The sequence below is a fragment of the Acomys russatus genome, chromosome 30, assembly GCF_903995435.1.
Source record: "Acomys russatus chromosome 30, mAcoRus1.1, whole genome shotgun sequence".
In the NCBI taxonomy this organism is placed as follows: domain Eukaryota; kingdom Metazoa; phylum Chordata; class Mammalia; order Rodentia; family Muridae; genus Acomys; species Acomys russatus.
In genome coordinates this window covers 13,690,747-13,710,336 of record NC_067166.1, presented here as the reverse complement: position 1 = coordinate 13,710,336, position 19,590 = coordinate 13,690,747, and the positions used below count along the sequence as shown (strand labels likewise).

General features: G+C 43.6%; 1 protein-coding gene and 1 long non-coding RNA gene across 3 annotated transcripts in view; both read left to right on the top strand.

The window, feature by feature from the left end:
- The window catches only part of Msh3 (mutS homolog 3), a 121,813-nt gene that overhangs the window by 14,404 nt on the left and 87,819 nt on the right, over window positions 1-19,590 (top strand). For both annotated transcript variants that reach the window (XM_051172245.1, XM_051172244.1), the window contains exon 8: window positions 3,610-3,776. In XM_051172245.1, the coding sequence (XP_051028202.1) occupies window positions 3,610-3,776 (167 nt within the window). The remainder of the gene's footprint in view (window positions 1-3,609; window positions 3,777-19,590) is intronic.
- LOC127212171 (uncharacterized) lies at window positions 6,401-6,790 on the top strand. Its single transcript, XR_007833530.1, has 3 exons — window positions 6,401-6,508; window positions 6,575-6,706; window positions 6,740-6,790. It is a non-coding gene; the product is annotated as an uncharacterized LOC127212171 (long non-coding RNA).

Sequence of the window (19,590 nt, the reverse complement as noted above, 5' to 3'; positions counted from 1 at the left end):
GGAGCTGGTAGCACAATAAAATGCTCTGCCGAGCACGTGCGTGGCTAGCAAGGGCTCTAGAGATTTCCTCATTGGTGTGTAACCTAATGGGAGTGATTATGGGGCTATCCTAATCCGGAGGAAGGGAGAATTAAAGGGAGAAGTTAAGTGGCCAGTGCAAGATAGCATACTAAGTTAGTACTAGAAATATGTCTACTCTTGTCTTGTAGACAAAGACAACTTAGGAGCTACAGTTGTATTGATTTTGCCTTCTGCCAGCTTGTGAGCAAATTCACCCACTTACAGAAACACTAGACTCCCTGTAGCCACTCTCTGTTTCTTCTAGCATTAACATTAATACATTATTCATACTGCATAACTGCTAACTTGACATTTGCTTAGCCAATAAGCCCTTCTCTCAGGGAGTTACCATACTGTGGGTGTTGGGGAGGCTCAAATAAATTTTCCCCCCCGAGAAGCGCTTTTTATCTAGTCGCAGACAGTTGGTTCCCATCTACAAACAGTAAGGCTGTTTGCTCATCAGCTTTAGCATGTGTAGTGCGCTGTTTCATATTTACCTGGAGATCAGACTAAAGAGCACATAGGTCCCACTCAGGGCGATAGCATCCTGCCACGGCCGTGGCTCACTATAGCGGATGAGCGGGGATAGGAAAAGATGAACAGTGACCATTGACCTGACGTGGTTTTTGGCTCCCATCTTTCACCTCAGCAGCAGTCTCCTGGTTGGCGGCATCCTGAGCTCCAGGCCAAGGCTGCACTTTTTCCTTGAGTTCTGGAGTCCTCCAGATTTGCACAAGGCCGCTTGGGGTGTGCTCCAGCTCCTCCGAGTCAGTGTGGCTCAGTGGAGTCCCTTTCCCTTTCCCCTCAGCGTGGTCTCCCTGAGTATTCTCCCACTGCAATGAGCATCTTCTATTTTGCAGCCGCCGTCTGAGAGAGTCTGCAGAGAGAGGATGCTGGTAGTTAGTCTGAATTGGAAGCCGTGCTGTTGAGAGCCACTGCAAGCGTGCCTTGCACCTCCATTTTGGGCCGTGCAGCGTTGTTGGGGCTGTGGTCTCTTAACGTCGTACATCTCTTGGACTAACCCTGTTGATGTACTTTTATTTTCTATTTTCATTTTTGGAGTAACCCTGTTGATGTACTTTTATTTTCTATTTTCATTTTTGGAGTAACCCTGTTGATGTACTTTTATTTTCTATTTTCATTTTTGGAGTAATCCTGTTGATGTACTTTTATTTTCTATTTTCATTTTTGGAGTAACCCTGTTGATGTACTTTTATTTTCTATTTTCATTTTTGGAGTAACCCTGTTGATGTACTTTTATTTTCTATTTTTATTTTTGGAGTAACCCTGTTGATGTACTTTTATTTTCTATTTTCATTTTTGGAGTAACACTGTTGATGTACTTTTATTTTCTATTTTTATTTTTGGAGTAACACATTGTTGATGTACTTTTAAATTCTATTTTTATTTTGGGTTCCTTCAGTCTCTTTTTCCCAACTCCACCCCAGTCCCTTCCAACACCCCAACACCAGGTAGGGGAGAAAGAAGGTTAGTGGGGAGAAAGGACATAGTTTTCTTTGGCTGCTTCCTGCTGTTCAGGGTTGTCTGGTGCCTTGGGACAAGTCCAGTCCTCCTTACAGGATGTCTCCAACTTCTTCTCATCCAGTTGCATCAACAGCAGCAGCCAGGAGCAGCAGGGGGAAAGCACATGGTGCAGGTATCACCATTAGGCTAGTTCTTTGATTCAAGCAACAGAGAAGCTGGCGGGCTGGTAACTGTGTCCCAGTGTCTGTGAGCAGCTTATGCAAATGCTTGGTTTGTGGACTGTGACATGAACTTACATAGGTAACCTATTTAACTGGTTCCCACAGCTGGGCCAGAGGATACCTCTGGGCTGGAATTAAGGACATCCCTTGGCTACACAGGAAGGATTTAAACAAATTGTAAAATATTCAAGTGGAAAAAACTTAGCAGAGTAGTCTGAGACAGTCACTTAGGTTGGTAGCTCTAAGGCTACCTAGAATCCTCAAGTGTCCCAGGTCCTTTTCTTTCTATAGTAACTGTAATCCAGATTTAGGGCAGTAATATTCTTTTCTTTTAGTTCTGTTTTAACCACCTTCAACTTTGTGTGCAAAGTAAACACACCGTAATAGTGTCCTGACTCTTTTTGTTTCCTGTTTTGTATGCAAAATAAACATTGTTTTTCTGTTTATTTCCTGGGTATTGGTGATGGGGGGAACGGGACACATGTACCGTGGCACATGTTTGTGGACATTAGAGGACACTTCCTGAGAATCAGTTCTTTCTGCCATATGAGGATCAAACAGAGGTCACTAGGCTTGGCAGCAAGTCCCTTTATCTGCTGGGTCATCTTGCTGGCCTGAAGTGACATTATTTTACATGCTGTAGATCTTTGGTGGCAGTGCTCTCTTTAATTTTATCACCCACATGCACTCATTCCTCTGCTGCTGGACACATGGGGGTCTTGGTAGCTTTTGCCTCCGTAAAGAATACTTCTTGTGTCTCTTACACACATACCTGAGTTCTCATGAGTGCGGATCTGGGGAGGGGATGCTGAGGTCAACACTGCAGGCATCTTCTCCTTTCCTAGATAAAGGCTGCCTCTTGTTGAACATGACTGTCCCTTAGTTGTGCATCAACAGTGTAAAGATTTGTAACCCTTCTGGCCTTTCACTAGTGCAAGCTGTCTCTACCTGTCCGTCTCTGAATCTCTCAAGTGTCAGTAGTAGAGACAGAGCAGCCAGGGTGGGCGGTGTCGATGTGGCTCCATCATTTTATTGCTCTGACAACTCTGTTGAGTACTTCACTAAGTTCTTTAAGTCTTCCAAGCCTTGGTGCTCTTCAGGCTGCCTTCCTGTTACCCTGGGTGACAGGCGATGGCTTTAAGTCGTCTTGGCTGTTTCACTGGAGGCTAGTGGGTTTCACTCATCATGTCATGTTGCAGTTTTGCCCTGCAAGAATTAGACTGTGTTGCTAGTCTGCGATCGGGTGTGTTCATTGCACTGGTGTGACCACGTGCTGTCTGTACTGGGCAAACCTTTCACACACTAGTTGTCTGATTTTGATCCTTGTAGCAACCCGACGAGGGAAGCTGGAAGCATATTTCCATGTGTAGAAGAGGAAGCTGATGCCCAGCAGGCCTCGGTGCCTTGTTATAGCACTTGGTCAAGTGTGCTGTACATCAGGTCCCAGCGTGTACTCAGTGTGTCTCGTGAAACTCCCACTTAAGCTTATTGAAGTGTGTGTGTGTGTGTGTGTGTGTGTATGTGTGTGTGTATGTGTGTGTGGGCACGTGCGTGCGCGCCCATGTTCCATGGCAAATGTGTGGAGGTCAGAGGACAGCTTAGGGAATAGGCTTTCTCCTTCCACCATGTGAATCCTGTGGAGATCAAGCTCAGGGCCTCAGGCGTGACCTGTTGAGCCAAATCCCTGGCACCCAGGCACCCAGCCTGCTTTAGACGCCTGTGAGTGTGACGTAGGTAGGCAGAGTTTCATTGGAGAAGTTGAGACTCACCAGAAGCATGCTTTCCCCGTGTCAGCGCAGCTGGGCCAGTGTGCTCTGTGCCTGACGTTTACCTTTGCTTCCAGGGAGTGCAGCCTGCCACAGGAGAGGTAGTGTTTGACTGCTTCCAGGACTCTGCTTCCAGACTGGAGCTGGAGACTCGCATATCAAGCCTGCAGCCCGTGGAACTGCTGCTTCCCTCGGACCTGTCTGAGCCAACGGAGATGCTCATCCACAGGGCCACTGCTGTCAGGTGAGCAGAGACTATTCTCAAACTAGAGTGACTCCCAGGCCAGGACTTGTCCTTACAGAAATGACTTAGAGTAATCATATCCTAATAGTAGAGGGGGTTTTGTTGTTGTTTGCTGGTTTTTTTTTTTTCTTTCTGTTTTTGTTTTTTGAGATAAGGTCTCTCTGTGTAGCCCTGGCTGTCCTGCAACTCCCTATGTACACCAGGTCGACCTTGAACTCACAAAGATCCACCTGCCTCCAAAATGCTAACATTAAAGGCATGTGCTACCATTGCCTGGCTCCAATAAGAGGAAAGAAAGAAAAAAGGGCCGGGGGCTGGGGGTAGGACTATAGATGAAAATCGTTTTAAAGGGATTTATTATAATATTTAATTATATTGTTTGATGACTTATGTATACATTCTAGAGGTGATTTGGAATTTATTTCTTTAAATGTCTATATCATTTCTATGCTGCATGTTTCTCTCCGGGGTGGGTGGGCCGTTTTATTTACTAGCCCTCTTATTACGACACTCATTAAAAGCAAGGTATGGAAATTGCAGTGGAGGAGAAGATGCCCGTGTGAGTCAGCGCTCATGTCTTGCTGGATTCTCAAGGCACGCAGTGTTAACTGCACTACAGGAAGGTGCCTCTGTGGGAGAGAGTGGCTGGGAAGGGCAGGGAGGCAGGGGCTGGGCGGGAGTGCAGAGGCCTGCCTACATGAAGGGATGGCTGAGGGGCTTGACAGGCAGAGGGACTGACAAGTCAGTGAGAACACAGTGATTGATAGTGAGGCCTTGTTTGTCTTTGTCTTTGGAGTTTAGAGTATTCATTTTCATACACACACTCACACACACACACACACACACACACATATATATTTTTCTTTTTGTCAAGATAGCTTTTAGTTTGTTTCTTAGGTGACAGCACTAATACACGTTCATTTAGAAGAATTAAGAGTCACAAAAAGAAAAGCCCACAAATATAGAAATAACTGTACTTCTTTTTTTTTTTTAATGTTTTTTTTATTAATTTATTCTTGTTACATCTCAATGTTAATAACTGTACTTCTTAAAAATGTTATTACTTTTTTATTTATAAACTTGCATTCATGTAGCAAATATAGCTTTGTACTTGTTTTTTAACTTAAAAATTTCTTCTCTATTTTCTTACGGGAATTTTTAGACACGTGGAATTACTCAGAATAGTGCGGTGAGGGGCCACAAGTGCATCAGCCAGTGTCGCTGTGCCCCCAGTCTCTTCCACCCTCCCCCCTCTTTCTCTTTTTGATGCAAATTTTAGTGAACATCATTTCACTGCTAATAGTTCAGTAAAGGATGCAAAGCCACGATGCCTCATGACATACATTGTGCATGGATGTGATGCGTGCATTTGCTTTTGTGTGGGTTTGGTGGTGTCTGTTATTAATGCTGATGTGTGGTTTCCTGTCTCTCACACCTAGAGTCTTTCTGTGCCTCCATCTTTTCTGTACCAAATCAGAAAGTAAAAGCCCTAGTTTTTGTCATGTACTTGTGGGTATTTTATTAATATTGAAGATATTTTATATTAATACTATGTGAAAAAATGTAAAAATTGCCTGGAATTATAGAAGAACTAATGTGGATTTAAAAACAAGTTTTTTTCCTTCCTTCCTTCCTTTCTCTCTTTGCCCCTTTCCTTAAGAACAGTTTTTAAAAATTTAACTTTTCATTCTTGACTTTAGCCACAAGAGGTCTCCAAAGGATCTTATATTTTATGAGTTACGTTTTTTTTTTTTTTTTTTTAGATTATGAAGCCCTTCCCATTTATGTCCCAAGCTAGATATATTTTTCACATACCTTTTTTAGATGATAGCTGAGTTACATATTCCTGAGCAGTGATGAACTGTTTCTCTCAGGTTGTTTGTCTTTGTCGACATGTGTTGTTGAATGTGTTTGTCAGATGCGACCAGCCATACTGCCCTGTATCCTTCTGTTTGTTTTCAAAATGTATGGAGAGGAACAGATAGCAGTGGCTTTGAGATTGCTTTAGTTTAGAGGGTTTTATGTTTATAGAACATAGTTTATAGTCGAAAGAAAAGCTATGGAAAGCACTACATTAACTTGATAATAATGGTCACTAATGTTTACTAGTTCTCACACTTGAGTTTTGAGGCAACATGGGCAACATTGCAGGTGGTGCTCACCTCTGAGTTCATGGAGAAGGGTGTAGCCTGGGCATGGTCATAGCTGGGGGAAGCTTTGTGGAGGAGGCGTGTGTGTGTGTGTGTGTGTGTGTGTGTGTGTGTGTGTGTGTGTGTGTACATGCGTGGGACACGTGTAAGATGGAAGACTTTGGGTGGAAGAGAAGAGTGAAGTGCAGAGTGTATAAAATGAAGTGATTCCAACCTGGGCACACAGTTGGAAAGATTAGAGACTCTCCTAATCAGACGACATGTTCATTCTGAGGACTGAGGGGAAAGTGCAGAAGATTAACCAAGAAATCCAGGGAAGGGACACAAACACATGGTGTGAGTCAGCCAGGCTTCTGGCCAAGCAGAGAAGAGCGTACTGTCAGGACAGACACTTGAAGTAAGTGAAAACAGAATAATCCTTCACATGGGGAAAACCCATAGTAGAAAGAGTAAGATTAAGGAGTTTGGAGAATATCAATAGTTGAAAGTATGAAGAAGAGAAGCAGCAGAAAGAGAGGGTTTAGAGTCAGGTAGAGCCAGGGTGAGTAGGTGGTGGGCTGTGGTCATCTGCAGGGTGAGTAGGTGGTGGGCTGTGGTCATCTACAGGGTGAGTAGGTGGTGGGCTGTGGTCATCTGTAGGGTGAGTAGGTGGTGGGCTGTGGTCATCTGCAGGGTGAGTAGGTGGTGGGCTGTGGTCATCTACAGGGTGAGTAGGTGGTGGGCTGTGGTCATCTGCAGGGTGAGTAGGTGGTGGGCTGTGGTCATCTGCAGGGTGAGTAGGTGGTGGGTTGTGGTCATCTACACGGTGAGTAGGTGGTGGGCTGTGGTCATCTGCAGGGTGAGTAGGTGGTGGGCTGTGGTCATCTACACGGTGAGTAGGTGGTGGGCTGTGGTCATCCGCAGGATGTGATATACTGAGTCTTGGGGTTCAGCTGTTAGAGTATTGATGAAACTGTGACATTCGTGAAGATGCCTGGATTAAGAAATAACACTCAGTAGCTGATATAGCGTACTGAGGGTCTGTGAAGGAATGCGCCCAGTGCCCAGGGACTTAGCAGTCTGACCTTTGAAATAAATGCTTAAATGTTGCATTTATTTTTTTACGCTGCAAATGTAAAGAAAATGAAGTCTAGTGTTATGTTAGAAAGATTTATATTATTATTATTAATTATTTTCATCTGCTGTTCTTTAAACAAACTATTTTCTGACCTGAGTATTGTATCCTGAAGATTTAATATCCCTGTAATGCCATTTACAGTGACAGGTGTTTGAAATAAGCATTAGAGCTTGTGGTTTAGTTAATTAATTTTTAGAGGCTATTCAACACTTTGAGCTGGTGTACTTTGATTGCCAATATTTTTTATGGAAACTGTTTATAGTCTGAGTGTCTAAATGAAGTTAGTTTTGAGTCTGTGTAGCGTAGGTGTCTGTTAGGGTTAAAGTCCAACTTCTCCCTAATGTCATTATTTCAAGCTGGATGTGGGGGTGCTGAGTTGAGAATACAGACGGCCACATGGACAAAACTAATGGAGTGGGAATGGACTGCGGTTTGATGTAAAGGAAGATGTTCTGCTTAAATCAGGTGGGGAGGGCTGCATACTATTTTTTCTTAAGAGCCTCCCCTCCCCCTTTCTGTAATTAACAGTTTTAAATCCACAGCAAAATCAAGAGGGAGGTAGTAGTTTTCCATATGCCTCTCCTTCATTTTGTATATTATTCAAAGCGAGACTAGGTTATTTTCAACTTAGTAAGTACTACTGTACTTTAATGTAAGGACACAAATGTTTCTCGCCATTTTTTGTTTGTTTATTTTTAAATATTGATTATCCTTTATTTTGTGTGTATGAGTGTTTTGCCAGTGTATGTTTGCTCACCACCTTGAAGCAGTGGTGATCAGAAGAGGATGTAGGATCCTCGGGTACTGGGGTGAGCCATCGGGTGGGTGCTGGGAACTGAACCCAGGTCCTCTTCAGGAGCAACAAGTGCTCTGAACCGCTGAGCCATCTCTCTAGCACCTCGTAAAAATGTCTGAGACGCTCATACACAAGTACTGTAATTACATCATCGTCACTGCTGTGTCTCCCTCCTCTAACTCCTCTTGTCTTGCCAAATTTGTGGGGGATTTTCCCCACTCATTATTACTGTTTTTCAGCTTACCTTCTTTTCTTCTTCCAGGGTTCTGATAAGAGCCATGTTCAACTCATGTTTTTGTCAGTCTGTTTTCTGTGTTGTCCAGATTGAGTCCTAACTGTCGTTTCTAGTTCACTGATAGTTTCCTCTGTCTTCTTCACGCAGCTGATCATGTGTGCATGTGTGTGGGCACACGTGCCGTAGAGCACCTGTGAAGTTCAGGAGACAACTACCATGTGCTTGCAGGGGGCCAAACTAAGGTCATGAGGCTTGGCAGCAGGTACTTTTGCCTGTTGACCTGTCTTGCTGGTTCTTAAAACACTAAAACACACACACACACACACACACAGACACACACACACACCTTTCTCTATTTTTGGCCATGTCATACATAGCATATACAATGCATTGTGATCATAGTCAGCCCCATTACCCTCTTTCATCCCACTCATCCTCCTGCTGACCTCTCCTTCCTCCCAACCAGACTTCCCTTCTATGCAAGGTGGGGAGACACACAAGTGTTCCCTCTGCAGCCTGTGTATGTGTGTATGTGTGTGTGTTTATGTGTCTGCCTGTGTATACACACATGCATGTGGGTGCTCATAGAGGCTAAAAGAGAGTGCCAGCTCCCTTGGGGCTGGAGTTACTGGTGGTTGTGAGTCACCCAGGGTAGGTGCTGGAAATCAAAGTCTGGTCCTCTCCTCTGCAAGAGCAGCAAGTGCTTGTAAGTGCTGCGTCATGTCTCCAGCCCCCAATTCAATGCTTTTAAATAATAGTTTATGCAAAAAAGACTAAACTGGTCCATTCAAGTGTGGTTTGCAGGCCCATTGCTTGCATGAGTTCCTGTATACTTGAGGCCAGGCCCACTTTCCCAGTTTGATTCCTTTTCCTTCACGCTGAGATCTGGACACCAGACCAACCTGTCATCTACACATGCCAGATAACTTGTTAACTTTTTTGAAGTTGCTCTTGGATTAGTATCAGAATTAGGGTTTCTGGAGAAAAACATGAATTTAGATAAGTACTTTAGGCCCCTGGACACAGTCCACATGGCTTTGTTCATTAGCCTCTGGACTTGAGGCTTAGCACCGAGAGAAATGACCTGGTGTTCTTTGCTGAGAAATTGCTTTTAATGGATGGAAGAGACTTTTAAGATAATTTTCTAGCTGAGACTCTTTTGCTGTTGTGTTTCTTCACAATTATGTAAAATGGAGTTTTTTTTTTTTTTTTTTTTAGAAAAAATGTTTTCTTTTTCTCAGAGACTAGCATAATAATATGCATGGCTTTGTGGTTTTAAAACTGACATATTTTCGACCTCAGGGAGGAACTTTTTTATGTGTAAATTTTTTATTGTGATATTTTTAATGTGCTATGTATATACATTTATATAAATTCTGGATGACATTTAGAATACCTCAAACTGTGTAGATGTGAAATGTACTTTAAAAAAAATACACACACACACACACACACTTTTTTGAGACAGGGTCTTTTAAAAACTCTGGCTCTGGCTGTCGTAGAACTCACTATGTAGTCCAGGCTGTCCTTAAACTCACAGAGCTCTGCCGGCCTCTGCTTCCAGACTACTGGGGCTAAAGGTGTGTGCTACCTTGCCTACTGTAGAATGTACATTTTGAAGTTCAGAATTTGTGCTTCAAAGTTAAAGATGTGTTTTGCTGGATAAATACTGGGATCAGAATCTTACTTAGATGTGGAGTATACATTTGCCTGGGAATTCAGTCATGTGAGTTTTAGACTTAAAATTAAAATATCTTTAGCATAAACTTGTATGCAGCAGTTTCAAAAGTTTTATTTTGAGTCAGCTTTAGTCAGATGTGAGTTACATGTAATAAGCTTTGAACATTTTAAGTGTGTATCAATCAAAGTCCATATAAACACTCTGAAGCCCTCATTCTAGTTAAGTTCCATACTTCCTCTTACCCAGAGTTCCCTCTGCCTCTTTGCAGTGATTTTTTTTTTTTTTCCTTTGTCTCCCACTTTCACTCCAAGGAACCACTGATCTGATTGCTGTAGTTAGAGGGCAGTTCAGGCTATTTCAGGCTTTCACATAGATCGAATTATTGCGAGTATATGCTTTGGTGTCTACTTTCTTACTCTGGCACAATGAAATGTGTCTTTGTTGTTGAGTGTATGGGAGGTTTGTTCTTTTTAATTGCTATATAGTTTTGTGTTATATGAATATTCCAAAATTTGTTGGTCATTCGCTTGCCAAATCATTGGGTTGTTCCCACCTTTTGTCTATTTTAATAAAGGTGTTAAGAATACTCCTCAATTTTCCATCTTTTCATAGACATACCTGTTTTGCATATGCCTAGCAGTGGAATTGCTAGGTCAGGTATGTTATGTTTGTACATGAGAAACAATTAAAATATTTTTCACAGTACTTCCACAATTTTACTTCCCTGCTGCTATTATGTGAGAACTGTAGCTCTTCTCTGTCCATTTCATCTTTCACCCCAGCTAGGCTTCTCACGCTGAACCACTGTGATGAACAAATGTGCTTTCTATTTGGGTTTAATTTGCTTCTTTCTGAGTGGAGCTGTTTGGTGTGTTTATTAGGCATTCACGCCGTGTCTTCTCTGTCTCCTTTAACTTTTGGTTTGCTTGTGTTGAGCTGTAGGGATTGTCCTGGGTCTCCTTCGCTGTGATGTTTTCTCCAAGCTCTCTGTTCACCTTTCAATTTTCTAATGAACTCAGCAGAACAAAAGGTTTGCATGTGAAACAGTTTTCTCTTCAGTGACCAGTGGCTTCCTTATTTTAAGCTTTCTGCCTGTTCTGGAAGCATGAAGACGTTTGTATTTTCTTTTCTAGAGGTTTATATAGCTTGGGCTTACAGTTTAGGTCTGGTAGGTGTTTCAGTTCTGATGGTCTGAGCTGGGGTCAAGATTCACTTTTTTCACATTTACCAGCTGTTTCTATGCTGTGTGAGAGAAGATGGTTCACACACATTCAGTTTTAGGTGCCAAGGTTTTATTTCGAATTTGACTTTGAAAAGTGAGCTAGGATTTTATATTCCTGTAGTGGACATTGTAGAGTTTGTCTTTTTAGCATATCAGTTTAAAGGATTTTAAAGGTGTTTTTTGTTTTGCTTGTTTCATATTAAATATATAAATAAATGGCAAGATGGAAACTCCAAAAGCTCACAAAGCCAGCTTCTCTCTCTCCTGTGCTTTACTGAGGATGGAATTTGGAACATGAGAAAGCATACACATATAATAATAAACAACAGGTACCATTGTAGGTCATCGGTTTTAGACATTTAATGACTTTTCTTACTTTGTCTTAGGTTTAACAATAACTTTAGCATAGATGCACTTTTCTATTCCTTTGGTTTTCTCGTATTTGAATGCTGCTATTTAAATAACCTATGAGTTACTCTTTTGCTTCTACTTATGAAGTAAAATGCTTTGTACCCATCAAGAGGATTCCCTTGAGGGAAGCTGTGTCTGCAGGGACTGATTGGCTGCCTAGAAGTGGGAGTGAGGAGGTAGGAATGTTGCAAGTTCAGAGGCTAGGCCACTCCTTATCTTGGGCTAGCTTTAGCGCCCTCCTTCCCCCCAGCCAATAGCCATCCCTAGCCCATCCCTGTGTCAGAACTAACATCCTGTGACTAGTAGATAAAAGCCTTTTAGAATCTATTAATTTAGCAGACTCACTAGTTTCTGCCAACCCCAAAGCCAAGGGCATCACCAGATAGCATCCGAGGCTTATTGAAAGGCTTCCCCTTTCTGGCTGTTACTACCTCTCTGATGTATTTTAAAGCTCTCTGATTTATGACCGTCTTTTATAAAATGCCATCAAACTGCTTCCACTCAGGAACATGAAGCTTACAGTGACCCGAATCTATGTTCCTTGGCCACCATCCCTCAGATGTACACATCTTCTTCCACGGCCTCTTGGGAAAGCCAGGAGGAGCCACTGTCCCCTCCTTTCACTTTCCCTCTGGAAAGTGCTTTGTGGTGGCGTAAATAAAAATGGTCCCATCACTGTTTGTGTTGGTGCCTTTGATGGGTTTCACTCTGGTTCTGATACGGTGGTGTTACAGCCAGGCACCGTGCCTGTCTTCAAATGTCTAGTTCACTGTGTGAGAGGGGAGCACTACTTACTCAGTTAGGAAGCTTGGAACCCAGTGTGGATTATGATGACAAATACGTTTTTCCAGGGTGCACTGTGAGTTTGACAAGGGTCTTTTTGTTCTTTAAAAACATTTATTTCTAAAGTCAGTAATGACCATCAAGCTGCCTTTTGTTTTTTCACAAATGAACATCTGTTATTTGACCAGAGTCCCTGCCTTTATATCTGTCTGCCACTAAGAGAACACGTTGGTTCTGAGGTTGTCTGGTTTGAGTGTGGCCCCTATGCTTGTGGAGCGTTTGAATACCATTTCATCTTTCAAATGTGACAATTCATATGTGAAAAGAAAGACAAGTTCTATGTTAAGGGGTTGTTAAGTTAGAAGTTTAGTTTTAGGGTCTGGTGGCATGATGGATCTGCTGATGGGCCCACTTTCCCCCATCTGCTGTCTCATCATCCTCACAGATGATTTGTCACCCTCCATCCCAGGAGGAGACCGTGGTCTCTATCCAGCCTCCTCTTCCCTCTGAGGCTTGGGCCGTTGGTGGCTTCTCTAAAGCATGGCAAAGACAATGTGGCTTGTAATTGCCTAGATCCACATCAGTCAAATGACCACTGGACAAAGTCCCTAGTTTGTCTTTGGTGTATGGTATTTGCTTCATGAGTCTCAGCAGTAGCTGTATCAGATGCCAGCCCTGTCTGGAGAATAGCCCTGCTTCCAGTCGGCTCCAGTCCTCCTATGGCTGCATCTGTGCTGTCTGTGTGACTTGAGCAAGAAGCCTATTAAGGTGAACATGGGGCTGCTTCAGAAAACTAAAGACAGAACTACCACGTGACCCACCTGCATCCTCCTGGGTCTGTGTGCAAAGCAGCTCAAGTCAGAACTACTCATGTGCCCGTGTGTATTGTAGCAGTGTTTGCAATAGCCAAATTAAGGGGGTCAGCCTAATGGCCATCCACTGGTGAGCAGACAAGGAGAACGTGATGTGCTTGTGTACATATACACTAAATGGAGTTTTGTTCAGCTATAAAACTATTGAATGGGTGAAATTCTTTGCAGAAAAATGAGTGGAACTGGAGATCATTATATTAAGAAGCATAAATCAGACTCAGACAAATAATTTATGTTTTCTTTTTTAGGTGGAACTTAAGTCTTGTGTACTCAGATAGACAAGAGGAGGACTACTTAGGAGGAGAGGGATTCGCAGGAGTTGGAGAGAGGACACGGGGGGGAGGAGGTGAATATGATCGAAGTTCATGCTATACTTGAAGTTCTGTGATGAAGCCTGCCATGTTGTACAGTGCCCTTGATTGCCCATCTAGGGCGTGGCCTTGTGCATCCGTCACACTGGTCGTGTCCTTATGGAGGTCTTGTTTAGGAGCCATCTAGCTGAAATCTCATGGGTGCACGTCCCTGTCATGTCTAAGAGACGCTCCCTAGCCACCGGAGACTTTGTCTTTTGGCTCTTTACCCCCATCTCTTCTGTGGTGTTTTCAAAACACAGGCAAAAAGCAAAACAGAAATAAAACCCCACATGCTTTTGTGAGAATATAACAAGACAAGGCTGCAGGCCAGTCCCGATAGTCTGTATTTACTTGTGGAAGCTCCCAAAGTCTTTACTGTGCATCCCTCTTGGCCTTCTGTTCTCTGGAGCTCCCAACTTATGTCCTGTGAGTTCAGCTTATAGCATTGCAGGCCTCTCTGGCCACAACTCCAAACTCTTCAACACTGTTCTTCCCACAGAGAATTGAGAAGGCCTGTATGCTATACGGGCAGACTGGTCACTGCAAAGGCCCCATTTCTGATAGTAATTTTCTGTTAGTTACTTTTCTCATTACTGTGACAGACTGACAGAAAGTGTAAGGAAGATCATAATTTAGGAGACAGAGAAAACTTGGAGGCAGGGGAAGCTGCTTACTACTTCCTGTTAACAGGAAGCAGAGACCTGACTAGGAAGGGGGTTGGACCTGCTTTCAGCAAAGCTCCACTTCCTAAAAGTTCCCCCACCCTACCCCCCAAACAGCACTGCCAGCGTGGGATCACATGTTTAAAGGCAGGAAAGAGCCTTGGGCTGAAGAGCTGAGTGAGTGGGTAAGAACATTTGATGCTCTGTCTGAGGAACCAGACTTGGTTTCCAGTAGCCACAGGTAGCTTTACAATCCTCTGTAAACTCTAGTTCTGTTGACTTGATGCCCTCTTTTGCCTTCCATGAGCACTTCTTGTGTGTGTGTGTGTGTGTGTGTGTGTGTGTGTGTGTGTGTGCGCGCGCGCGCGCAGCCACAACACCCATACATAAAACAAAAGCAATCTGATCCTGTGGGAGTCGTTTTCCATTCATTCCATGGTTTGTGCTTATACACCCCTCCCCCACCCCTTCCTCCTGAGTCTGCTTTAGTATATTTGGGCTATGAAACCTAAGCCTGTCTGTCACAGTCATGCGATTCTGAAACAGGCTTAACACAGACTACAGTCTGAGGAAATGAGGATTGACTCTCCTGGGAAAGACAGGTTTATCACCAATAATCTCTTACAAATTTCATTTGTTAGCAGTGGGGTGTGGCACGTGAGAAAAAAAAAGGAAATTTTATTAAAATAAAATCTGACATGTTTCTGCTAGGATGCTGCTCCTGTGGGCAGAGTTTCAACTTGTCTCAGAGACAGTGGCTTTGTCTGACACCTGAGGAACCTGGGAAGATATAGAAGTGAGACTTTTTAAACAAACCGTTCTGAGAACGGGATGTTTGCAGGAGGATGTTTAATTCACATATGGCCAAAGGATGGGCTGAGCATTCTTCATGCCTCAGGAGAGCCTCGAGGATAGCTGACAAGTTAATTTTTATCAAATTGAACGGGTTTCTAAAGCCTTACCTGCTTAACAAACAAAGCCCTAATTAGAACAATGATTAGTAACCAACTGCCTCTGCTTTACTCCGAGTGCTTGTCTGGAACAGCAAGCTCAGGAAGGTCAGTCACTGCTTCTCCAGTGGATAAATAATTACCACTGCAGGACGGGCTGCTCTTCCAGAAGAGCCGGGTTCAATTCCCAGCTTACAACTGTAATTCCCAAGATCTGACACCTTCACACAGACACGCATGCAGGCAAAACACCAACCAATGCTCATAAAATAAAAATAAATAAGTTAGACTGGAGAGATGGCTCAGAGGTTAAGAGCACGGACTGTTCTTGAGTTCAATTCCCAGCAACCACATCGTAGCTTATAACCATCTATAATGTAACCTGATGCCCTCTGCTGGCCTGAAGATGTACATGTAGACCAGTGTATAATAAATAAACAAATCCTTTAAAAAATAAGTTATAATGCTGCTACACTTTAATATAGTTCCTAATGCTGTGGTGACCCCTAACCATACAGTGATTTCGTCACTACTTCATAACTGTAATTTTACTACTGTTATCAATCATAATGTAGGTGTCTGATATGCAGGATATCGGATATGCTACTACTGAGGGGGTCACGGCCCACAGGTTGAGAACCACTTGTATACAGGAAGAAACTCAATAAGGGCCCAGTGTTAGGCTGCTCTGCTCTCCAATAGAGTGAGAGAGAAGAAAATCCTTCCTCAGCAGCAGAGGCGGGAGGAGATCTCGCTTTGGTTTCTCCTGAGTCTCCTTAGGCCTGTATGGGCCAGCAGGCGAGCTGGGAAAGCCTTCATGTTAGGTGCTCTGGGTAGGGCGTCTTGCTCTGTCGCCTATTTTGCTTAGCATAATAATACTCAGTTGCATCTATTTTCTGGTGAATGCCATTGATTTAATTTTTATTGACAATTGAATAACGTCCCATTACGTACACAGACCACAGTTTATTTATCCATTCTTCTGTTGATAAACGTGTAGGCGGGCCTCCTTTTTTGACTAGTGAACGGTGCAGCAGTAAACACGGTGTGCAGGTGCTTGTGGGGCGGGGCTTCAGCTTCTCCATATGTCCCCAGGAATGCTACAGCAGGTACATGGTCGGTCACTCTTAGAATCCCCGCACTCATTCCATCGTGGCTGCCACAGTTTGCACACCCACCACCGGCATCTGAACGGTCCCCTTCCCCCACACCTTTGCTAGCATTTGTTGTCATTATTTTCTAGATGTTAGGTATTATGCTGGAATGGCAAAGCAGTGTTTTTTTTCTGATACCTAGGGCTGTTGAATAGTTTTCTTTTTTTAGAGTTGTGAGTTCAGTTTATTAGCCATCTAGTGATTGTAAGATTTGCTTTGTTTGGTGTCCTTGTATATCCTAGATAGTAAGCCACAGTCTGATGTGAAGTCAGCTGAAGATTAGGCTGGAGATTAGTTCTCATCAACTCGGCATGAACGAAAGGGTCCCAGGAAGAAGGAATCGTGAGTGAGGAAATGGGGCCATCCGACTGACGTGTGGGCGTGCCTGTGATTAATCATGCTGCGGAGAGGGCACAACCCATTGTGGGTGGTGCTACCCATGGACAGATGGGCAGCTGAGCCAGCCAGGGGAAGGAGGCCAGTAAGTGGTGTTCCTCCATGGTCTGTACTGCAGTTCCTGCCTGTGACCTCCTGCCTTGACTTTCTTTAGTGTTGGGCGTAGCCCACACTGCCTTAAACCCTTTCCTCATCAAGCTGCTCTTCGGCGTTTTGCTGCAGCAACAGACAGCAAATCAGGCCAGTTGGCAAAGACTTCCTTTCTCTTCACTTTGGTGCTTGTTTCCTTGGCTGTGCAGAAGCATTTCAGTTTCATGCCATACCACTTGTGTGTGCCTTCTTTCACTCAACATAGTCCTTTCAGGGGTTCCCTCTTCTGATATGTGTAAGTTTGTGATTACTTTCTATTAGCAAGTAATGATCTATTATGTACTGCATTCTGTTTATCCATTCACCTTGTGATAGGCTCAGCTTTTTGTTGTTTTTTATTATAAATGATGTGGAGATGTATCTTCTTTTCGTTTAGGTAAATAGCTAGGAATGGAAGTCGTGGGCCACTGTAATTTTATGTTTCGCTATAGGAAGAACTGTCAGCCTTCATGAAAGGGTCTAATGCTGTCCTCAGCATCAGGCACCCACTGTGGGTCTTGCCACTACTGTCAATGGCTAAAGGGAGCTGCTGTGTTCTAAACTATTTGTTATGCCGAAGCTTCTTCTTAACAATATTCTGAACACAATTCAGGGCTTAGGCCTCCTCCAGTCTCTGTGTGTCTGACTCATGTTAACCCTTGAAGGGCTTGCTCTGCCCCCTACTCTGAGACTCAATGTAATAATCAATTTAGTTACTCCCATCCGCCTGAGTGCCAGCGCGTACCTCCCCCCCCCCCCCCCGCCCCGATCTTTGGATTCTGTCGTCACCTTTATTTCGGGCTATGTTTTTACACATTCCTTAGCCTTCTTCATTTCATGTTGACAGATTCACTTTCATGAAGATGAAGTGTCACACCCACATCTGTCTATAAACCAGTACAGCTGTTGAAGAAGGAGGGCTTCCAAATATACACCGCCACTCAGTCCTCTTTTTGGTTTATTGATGTATTTGACAGGGAGCAAAGTGTTTATCTTTATGACGTGTAGCACAATATGTTGATACACTGTGAAGTGATTACAGCAATTACAACAATGGCCACAGCCATCATTTCACACGATCACCTGCTCGATGCCGTGTAACTGTGGTTGTTGTGCAGGACATTAGACCTGCAGATTATGTTCGTATTTTGAAACTGAACCAATGTTTGTTTAACCCTTTAACTATCGCCTTCCTGTTCAACCTGTCCCCTCTGACAACCACCATCATAGTCTTGGCTTTTCTAGGTTCGGCCCTTACAGTTCACCTACATCTGGGGACTACTTTGTGCTGTTTTCCCCTCGTTATTCTTCTGTTGGCGAGTACAGATTAGTTCTGTGTCTTGGCTGTTGGGAATGGTGCTACCATGAACATGGAAGTGTGGAAGTATCTTCAGGACACCAGCTTCTTTTCCTAACACATACATCCAGAAGCGGGGTTGCCAGATCAGAGTGTAATTCTAGTTTTTAGTTTTTGAAGAACCTCCATCCTGTTCTCCACGGTGTCTGCATGAACTTTCCTCCCTGTCTTTGTCATGTGCCTCTTCTTCTAGATCTCCACTGACATTAAAGAAAATTATTATTCACTTTACATTCCAGTCATAGCCCCTTTTCTCCTCTCCTCTCGGTCGCCCCCTTCCTTGCTCTTCCCTGTGTCCCCCCTCCCCTGCCCCTCTGAAAAGGGGAGCTCTCCCCCACCTACCCACCCCAGCACATCAAGTTGCATCAGGACAGAGTGTATCCTCTACCCAGGGGCCTGGCAAGGAGGAAGTGATTGAAAAGCAGGCAACAGAGTCCTTGTCAGAGACAGCCCCACTCCCCTTACTAGGGGACCCACATGAATACCAAGCTGCCCATCTGGTACATCTGTGTAGGGAGCCTGGGTCCAGTCCATTCGTGGTCCTTGGATGGGGTTTCAGTCCCGTAAGCCCCCTGGGCCCAGGTTACTTGGCTCTGTTGATAGGACTCCTGTTCCCTCCCCGTCCTTCTGTCCTTCCTCCTCTTCCACAAGGCTCCAATTGCTCCGTCCAATGTTTGCCTGTGAGTCTCAGCATATGTTTTGAACCGTTGCTGGGTGGAGCTTCTCAGAGGACAGCTATGCTAGGCTCCCCTCTGCAGGTATAGCAGAGTATATTTTTTAAAAATTATTTCTGTTAATAGCTATTTTAACAAATGTTATGGTTTTGACTTGTTAACAATCAAACACTTTTGCCTGTTGACTTCCCTGATGACCAGTGATGCTGAGAAGGTTTTCATGCATTGTTGGCCATTTGTATTTTGGGTGTTAGGAAATACCTGTTATTTTTTTTTTAAGATTTTATTTATTTATTGTATGTATGAATGTCTATCTGCATGTAGCCTACATGACAAAAGAGGGCGTCAGATTCCAGTACAGATGGTTGTGAATTGGACTCAAGACCTCTGGAAGAGAAGACAGTTTTTGTATCCGCTGAGCCACCTCTCCAGCCATGTATTCTGGCTCTTTGTTGATGTTAAGATGTCTGGTTACTAACAACATACTAGCATTTTCTTGCTCTTGAGTTTTTTGAGTGCTTTATATCAGAATACTTTTAAATTTGAATGATGATGAACATTGGTAGTTAGGAGATAAGAAAGGATTCTGAGGCCAGGCGTGGTGGCACACTCCTGTAATCCCTGCACTCTGGAGGCAGAGGCAGGTGGATCTCTGAGTTCAAAGCCAGCCTGGTCTATAAGGTGAGTCCAGGATACCCAAGACTACACAGAGAAACCCTGTCTCTGGGTAATAAAAAAAAGGATAAAAAGATGGTTTCAGATTGGGGTTATTTTAGAAAAACTCAGTAAACTTGGAAATATATGTGTTTTATTTGAAAGAAACTTAAAATGTGTTTCAAATATAGAAAGCAAGATAGTACCACAAAAGAGGA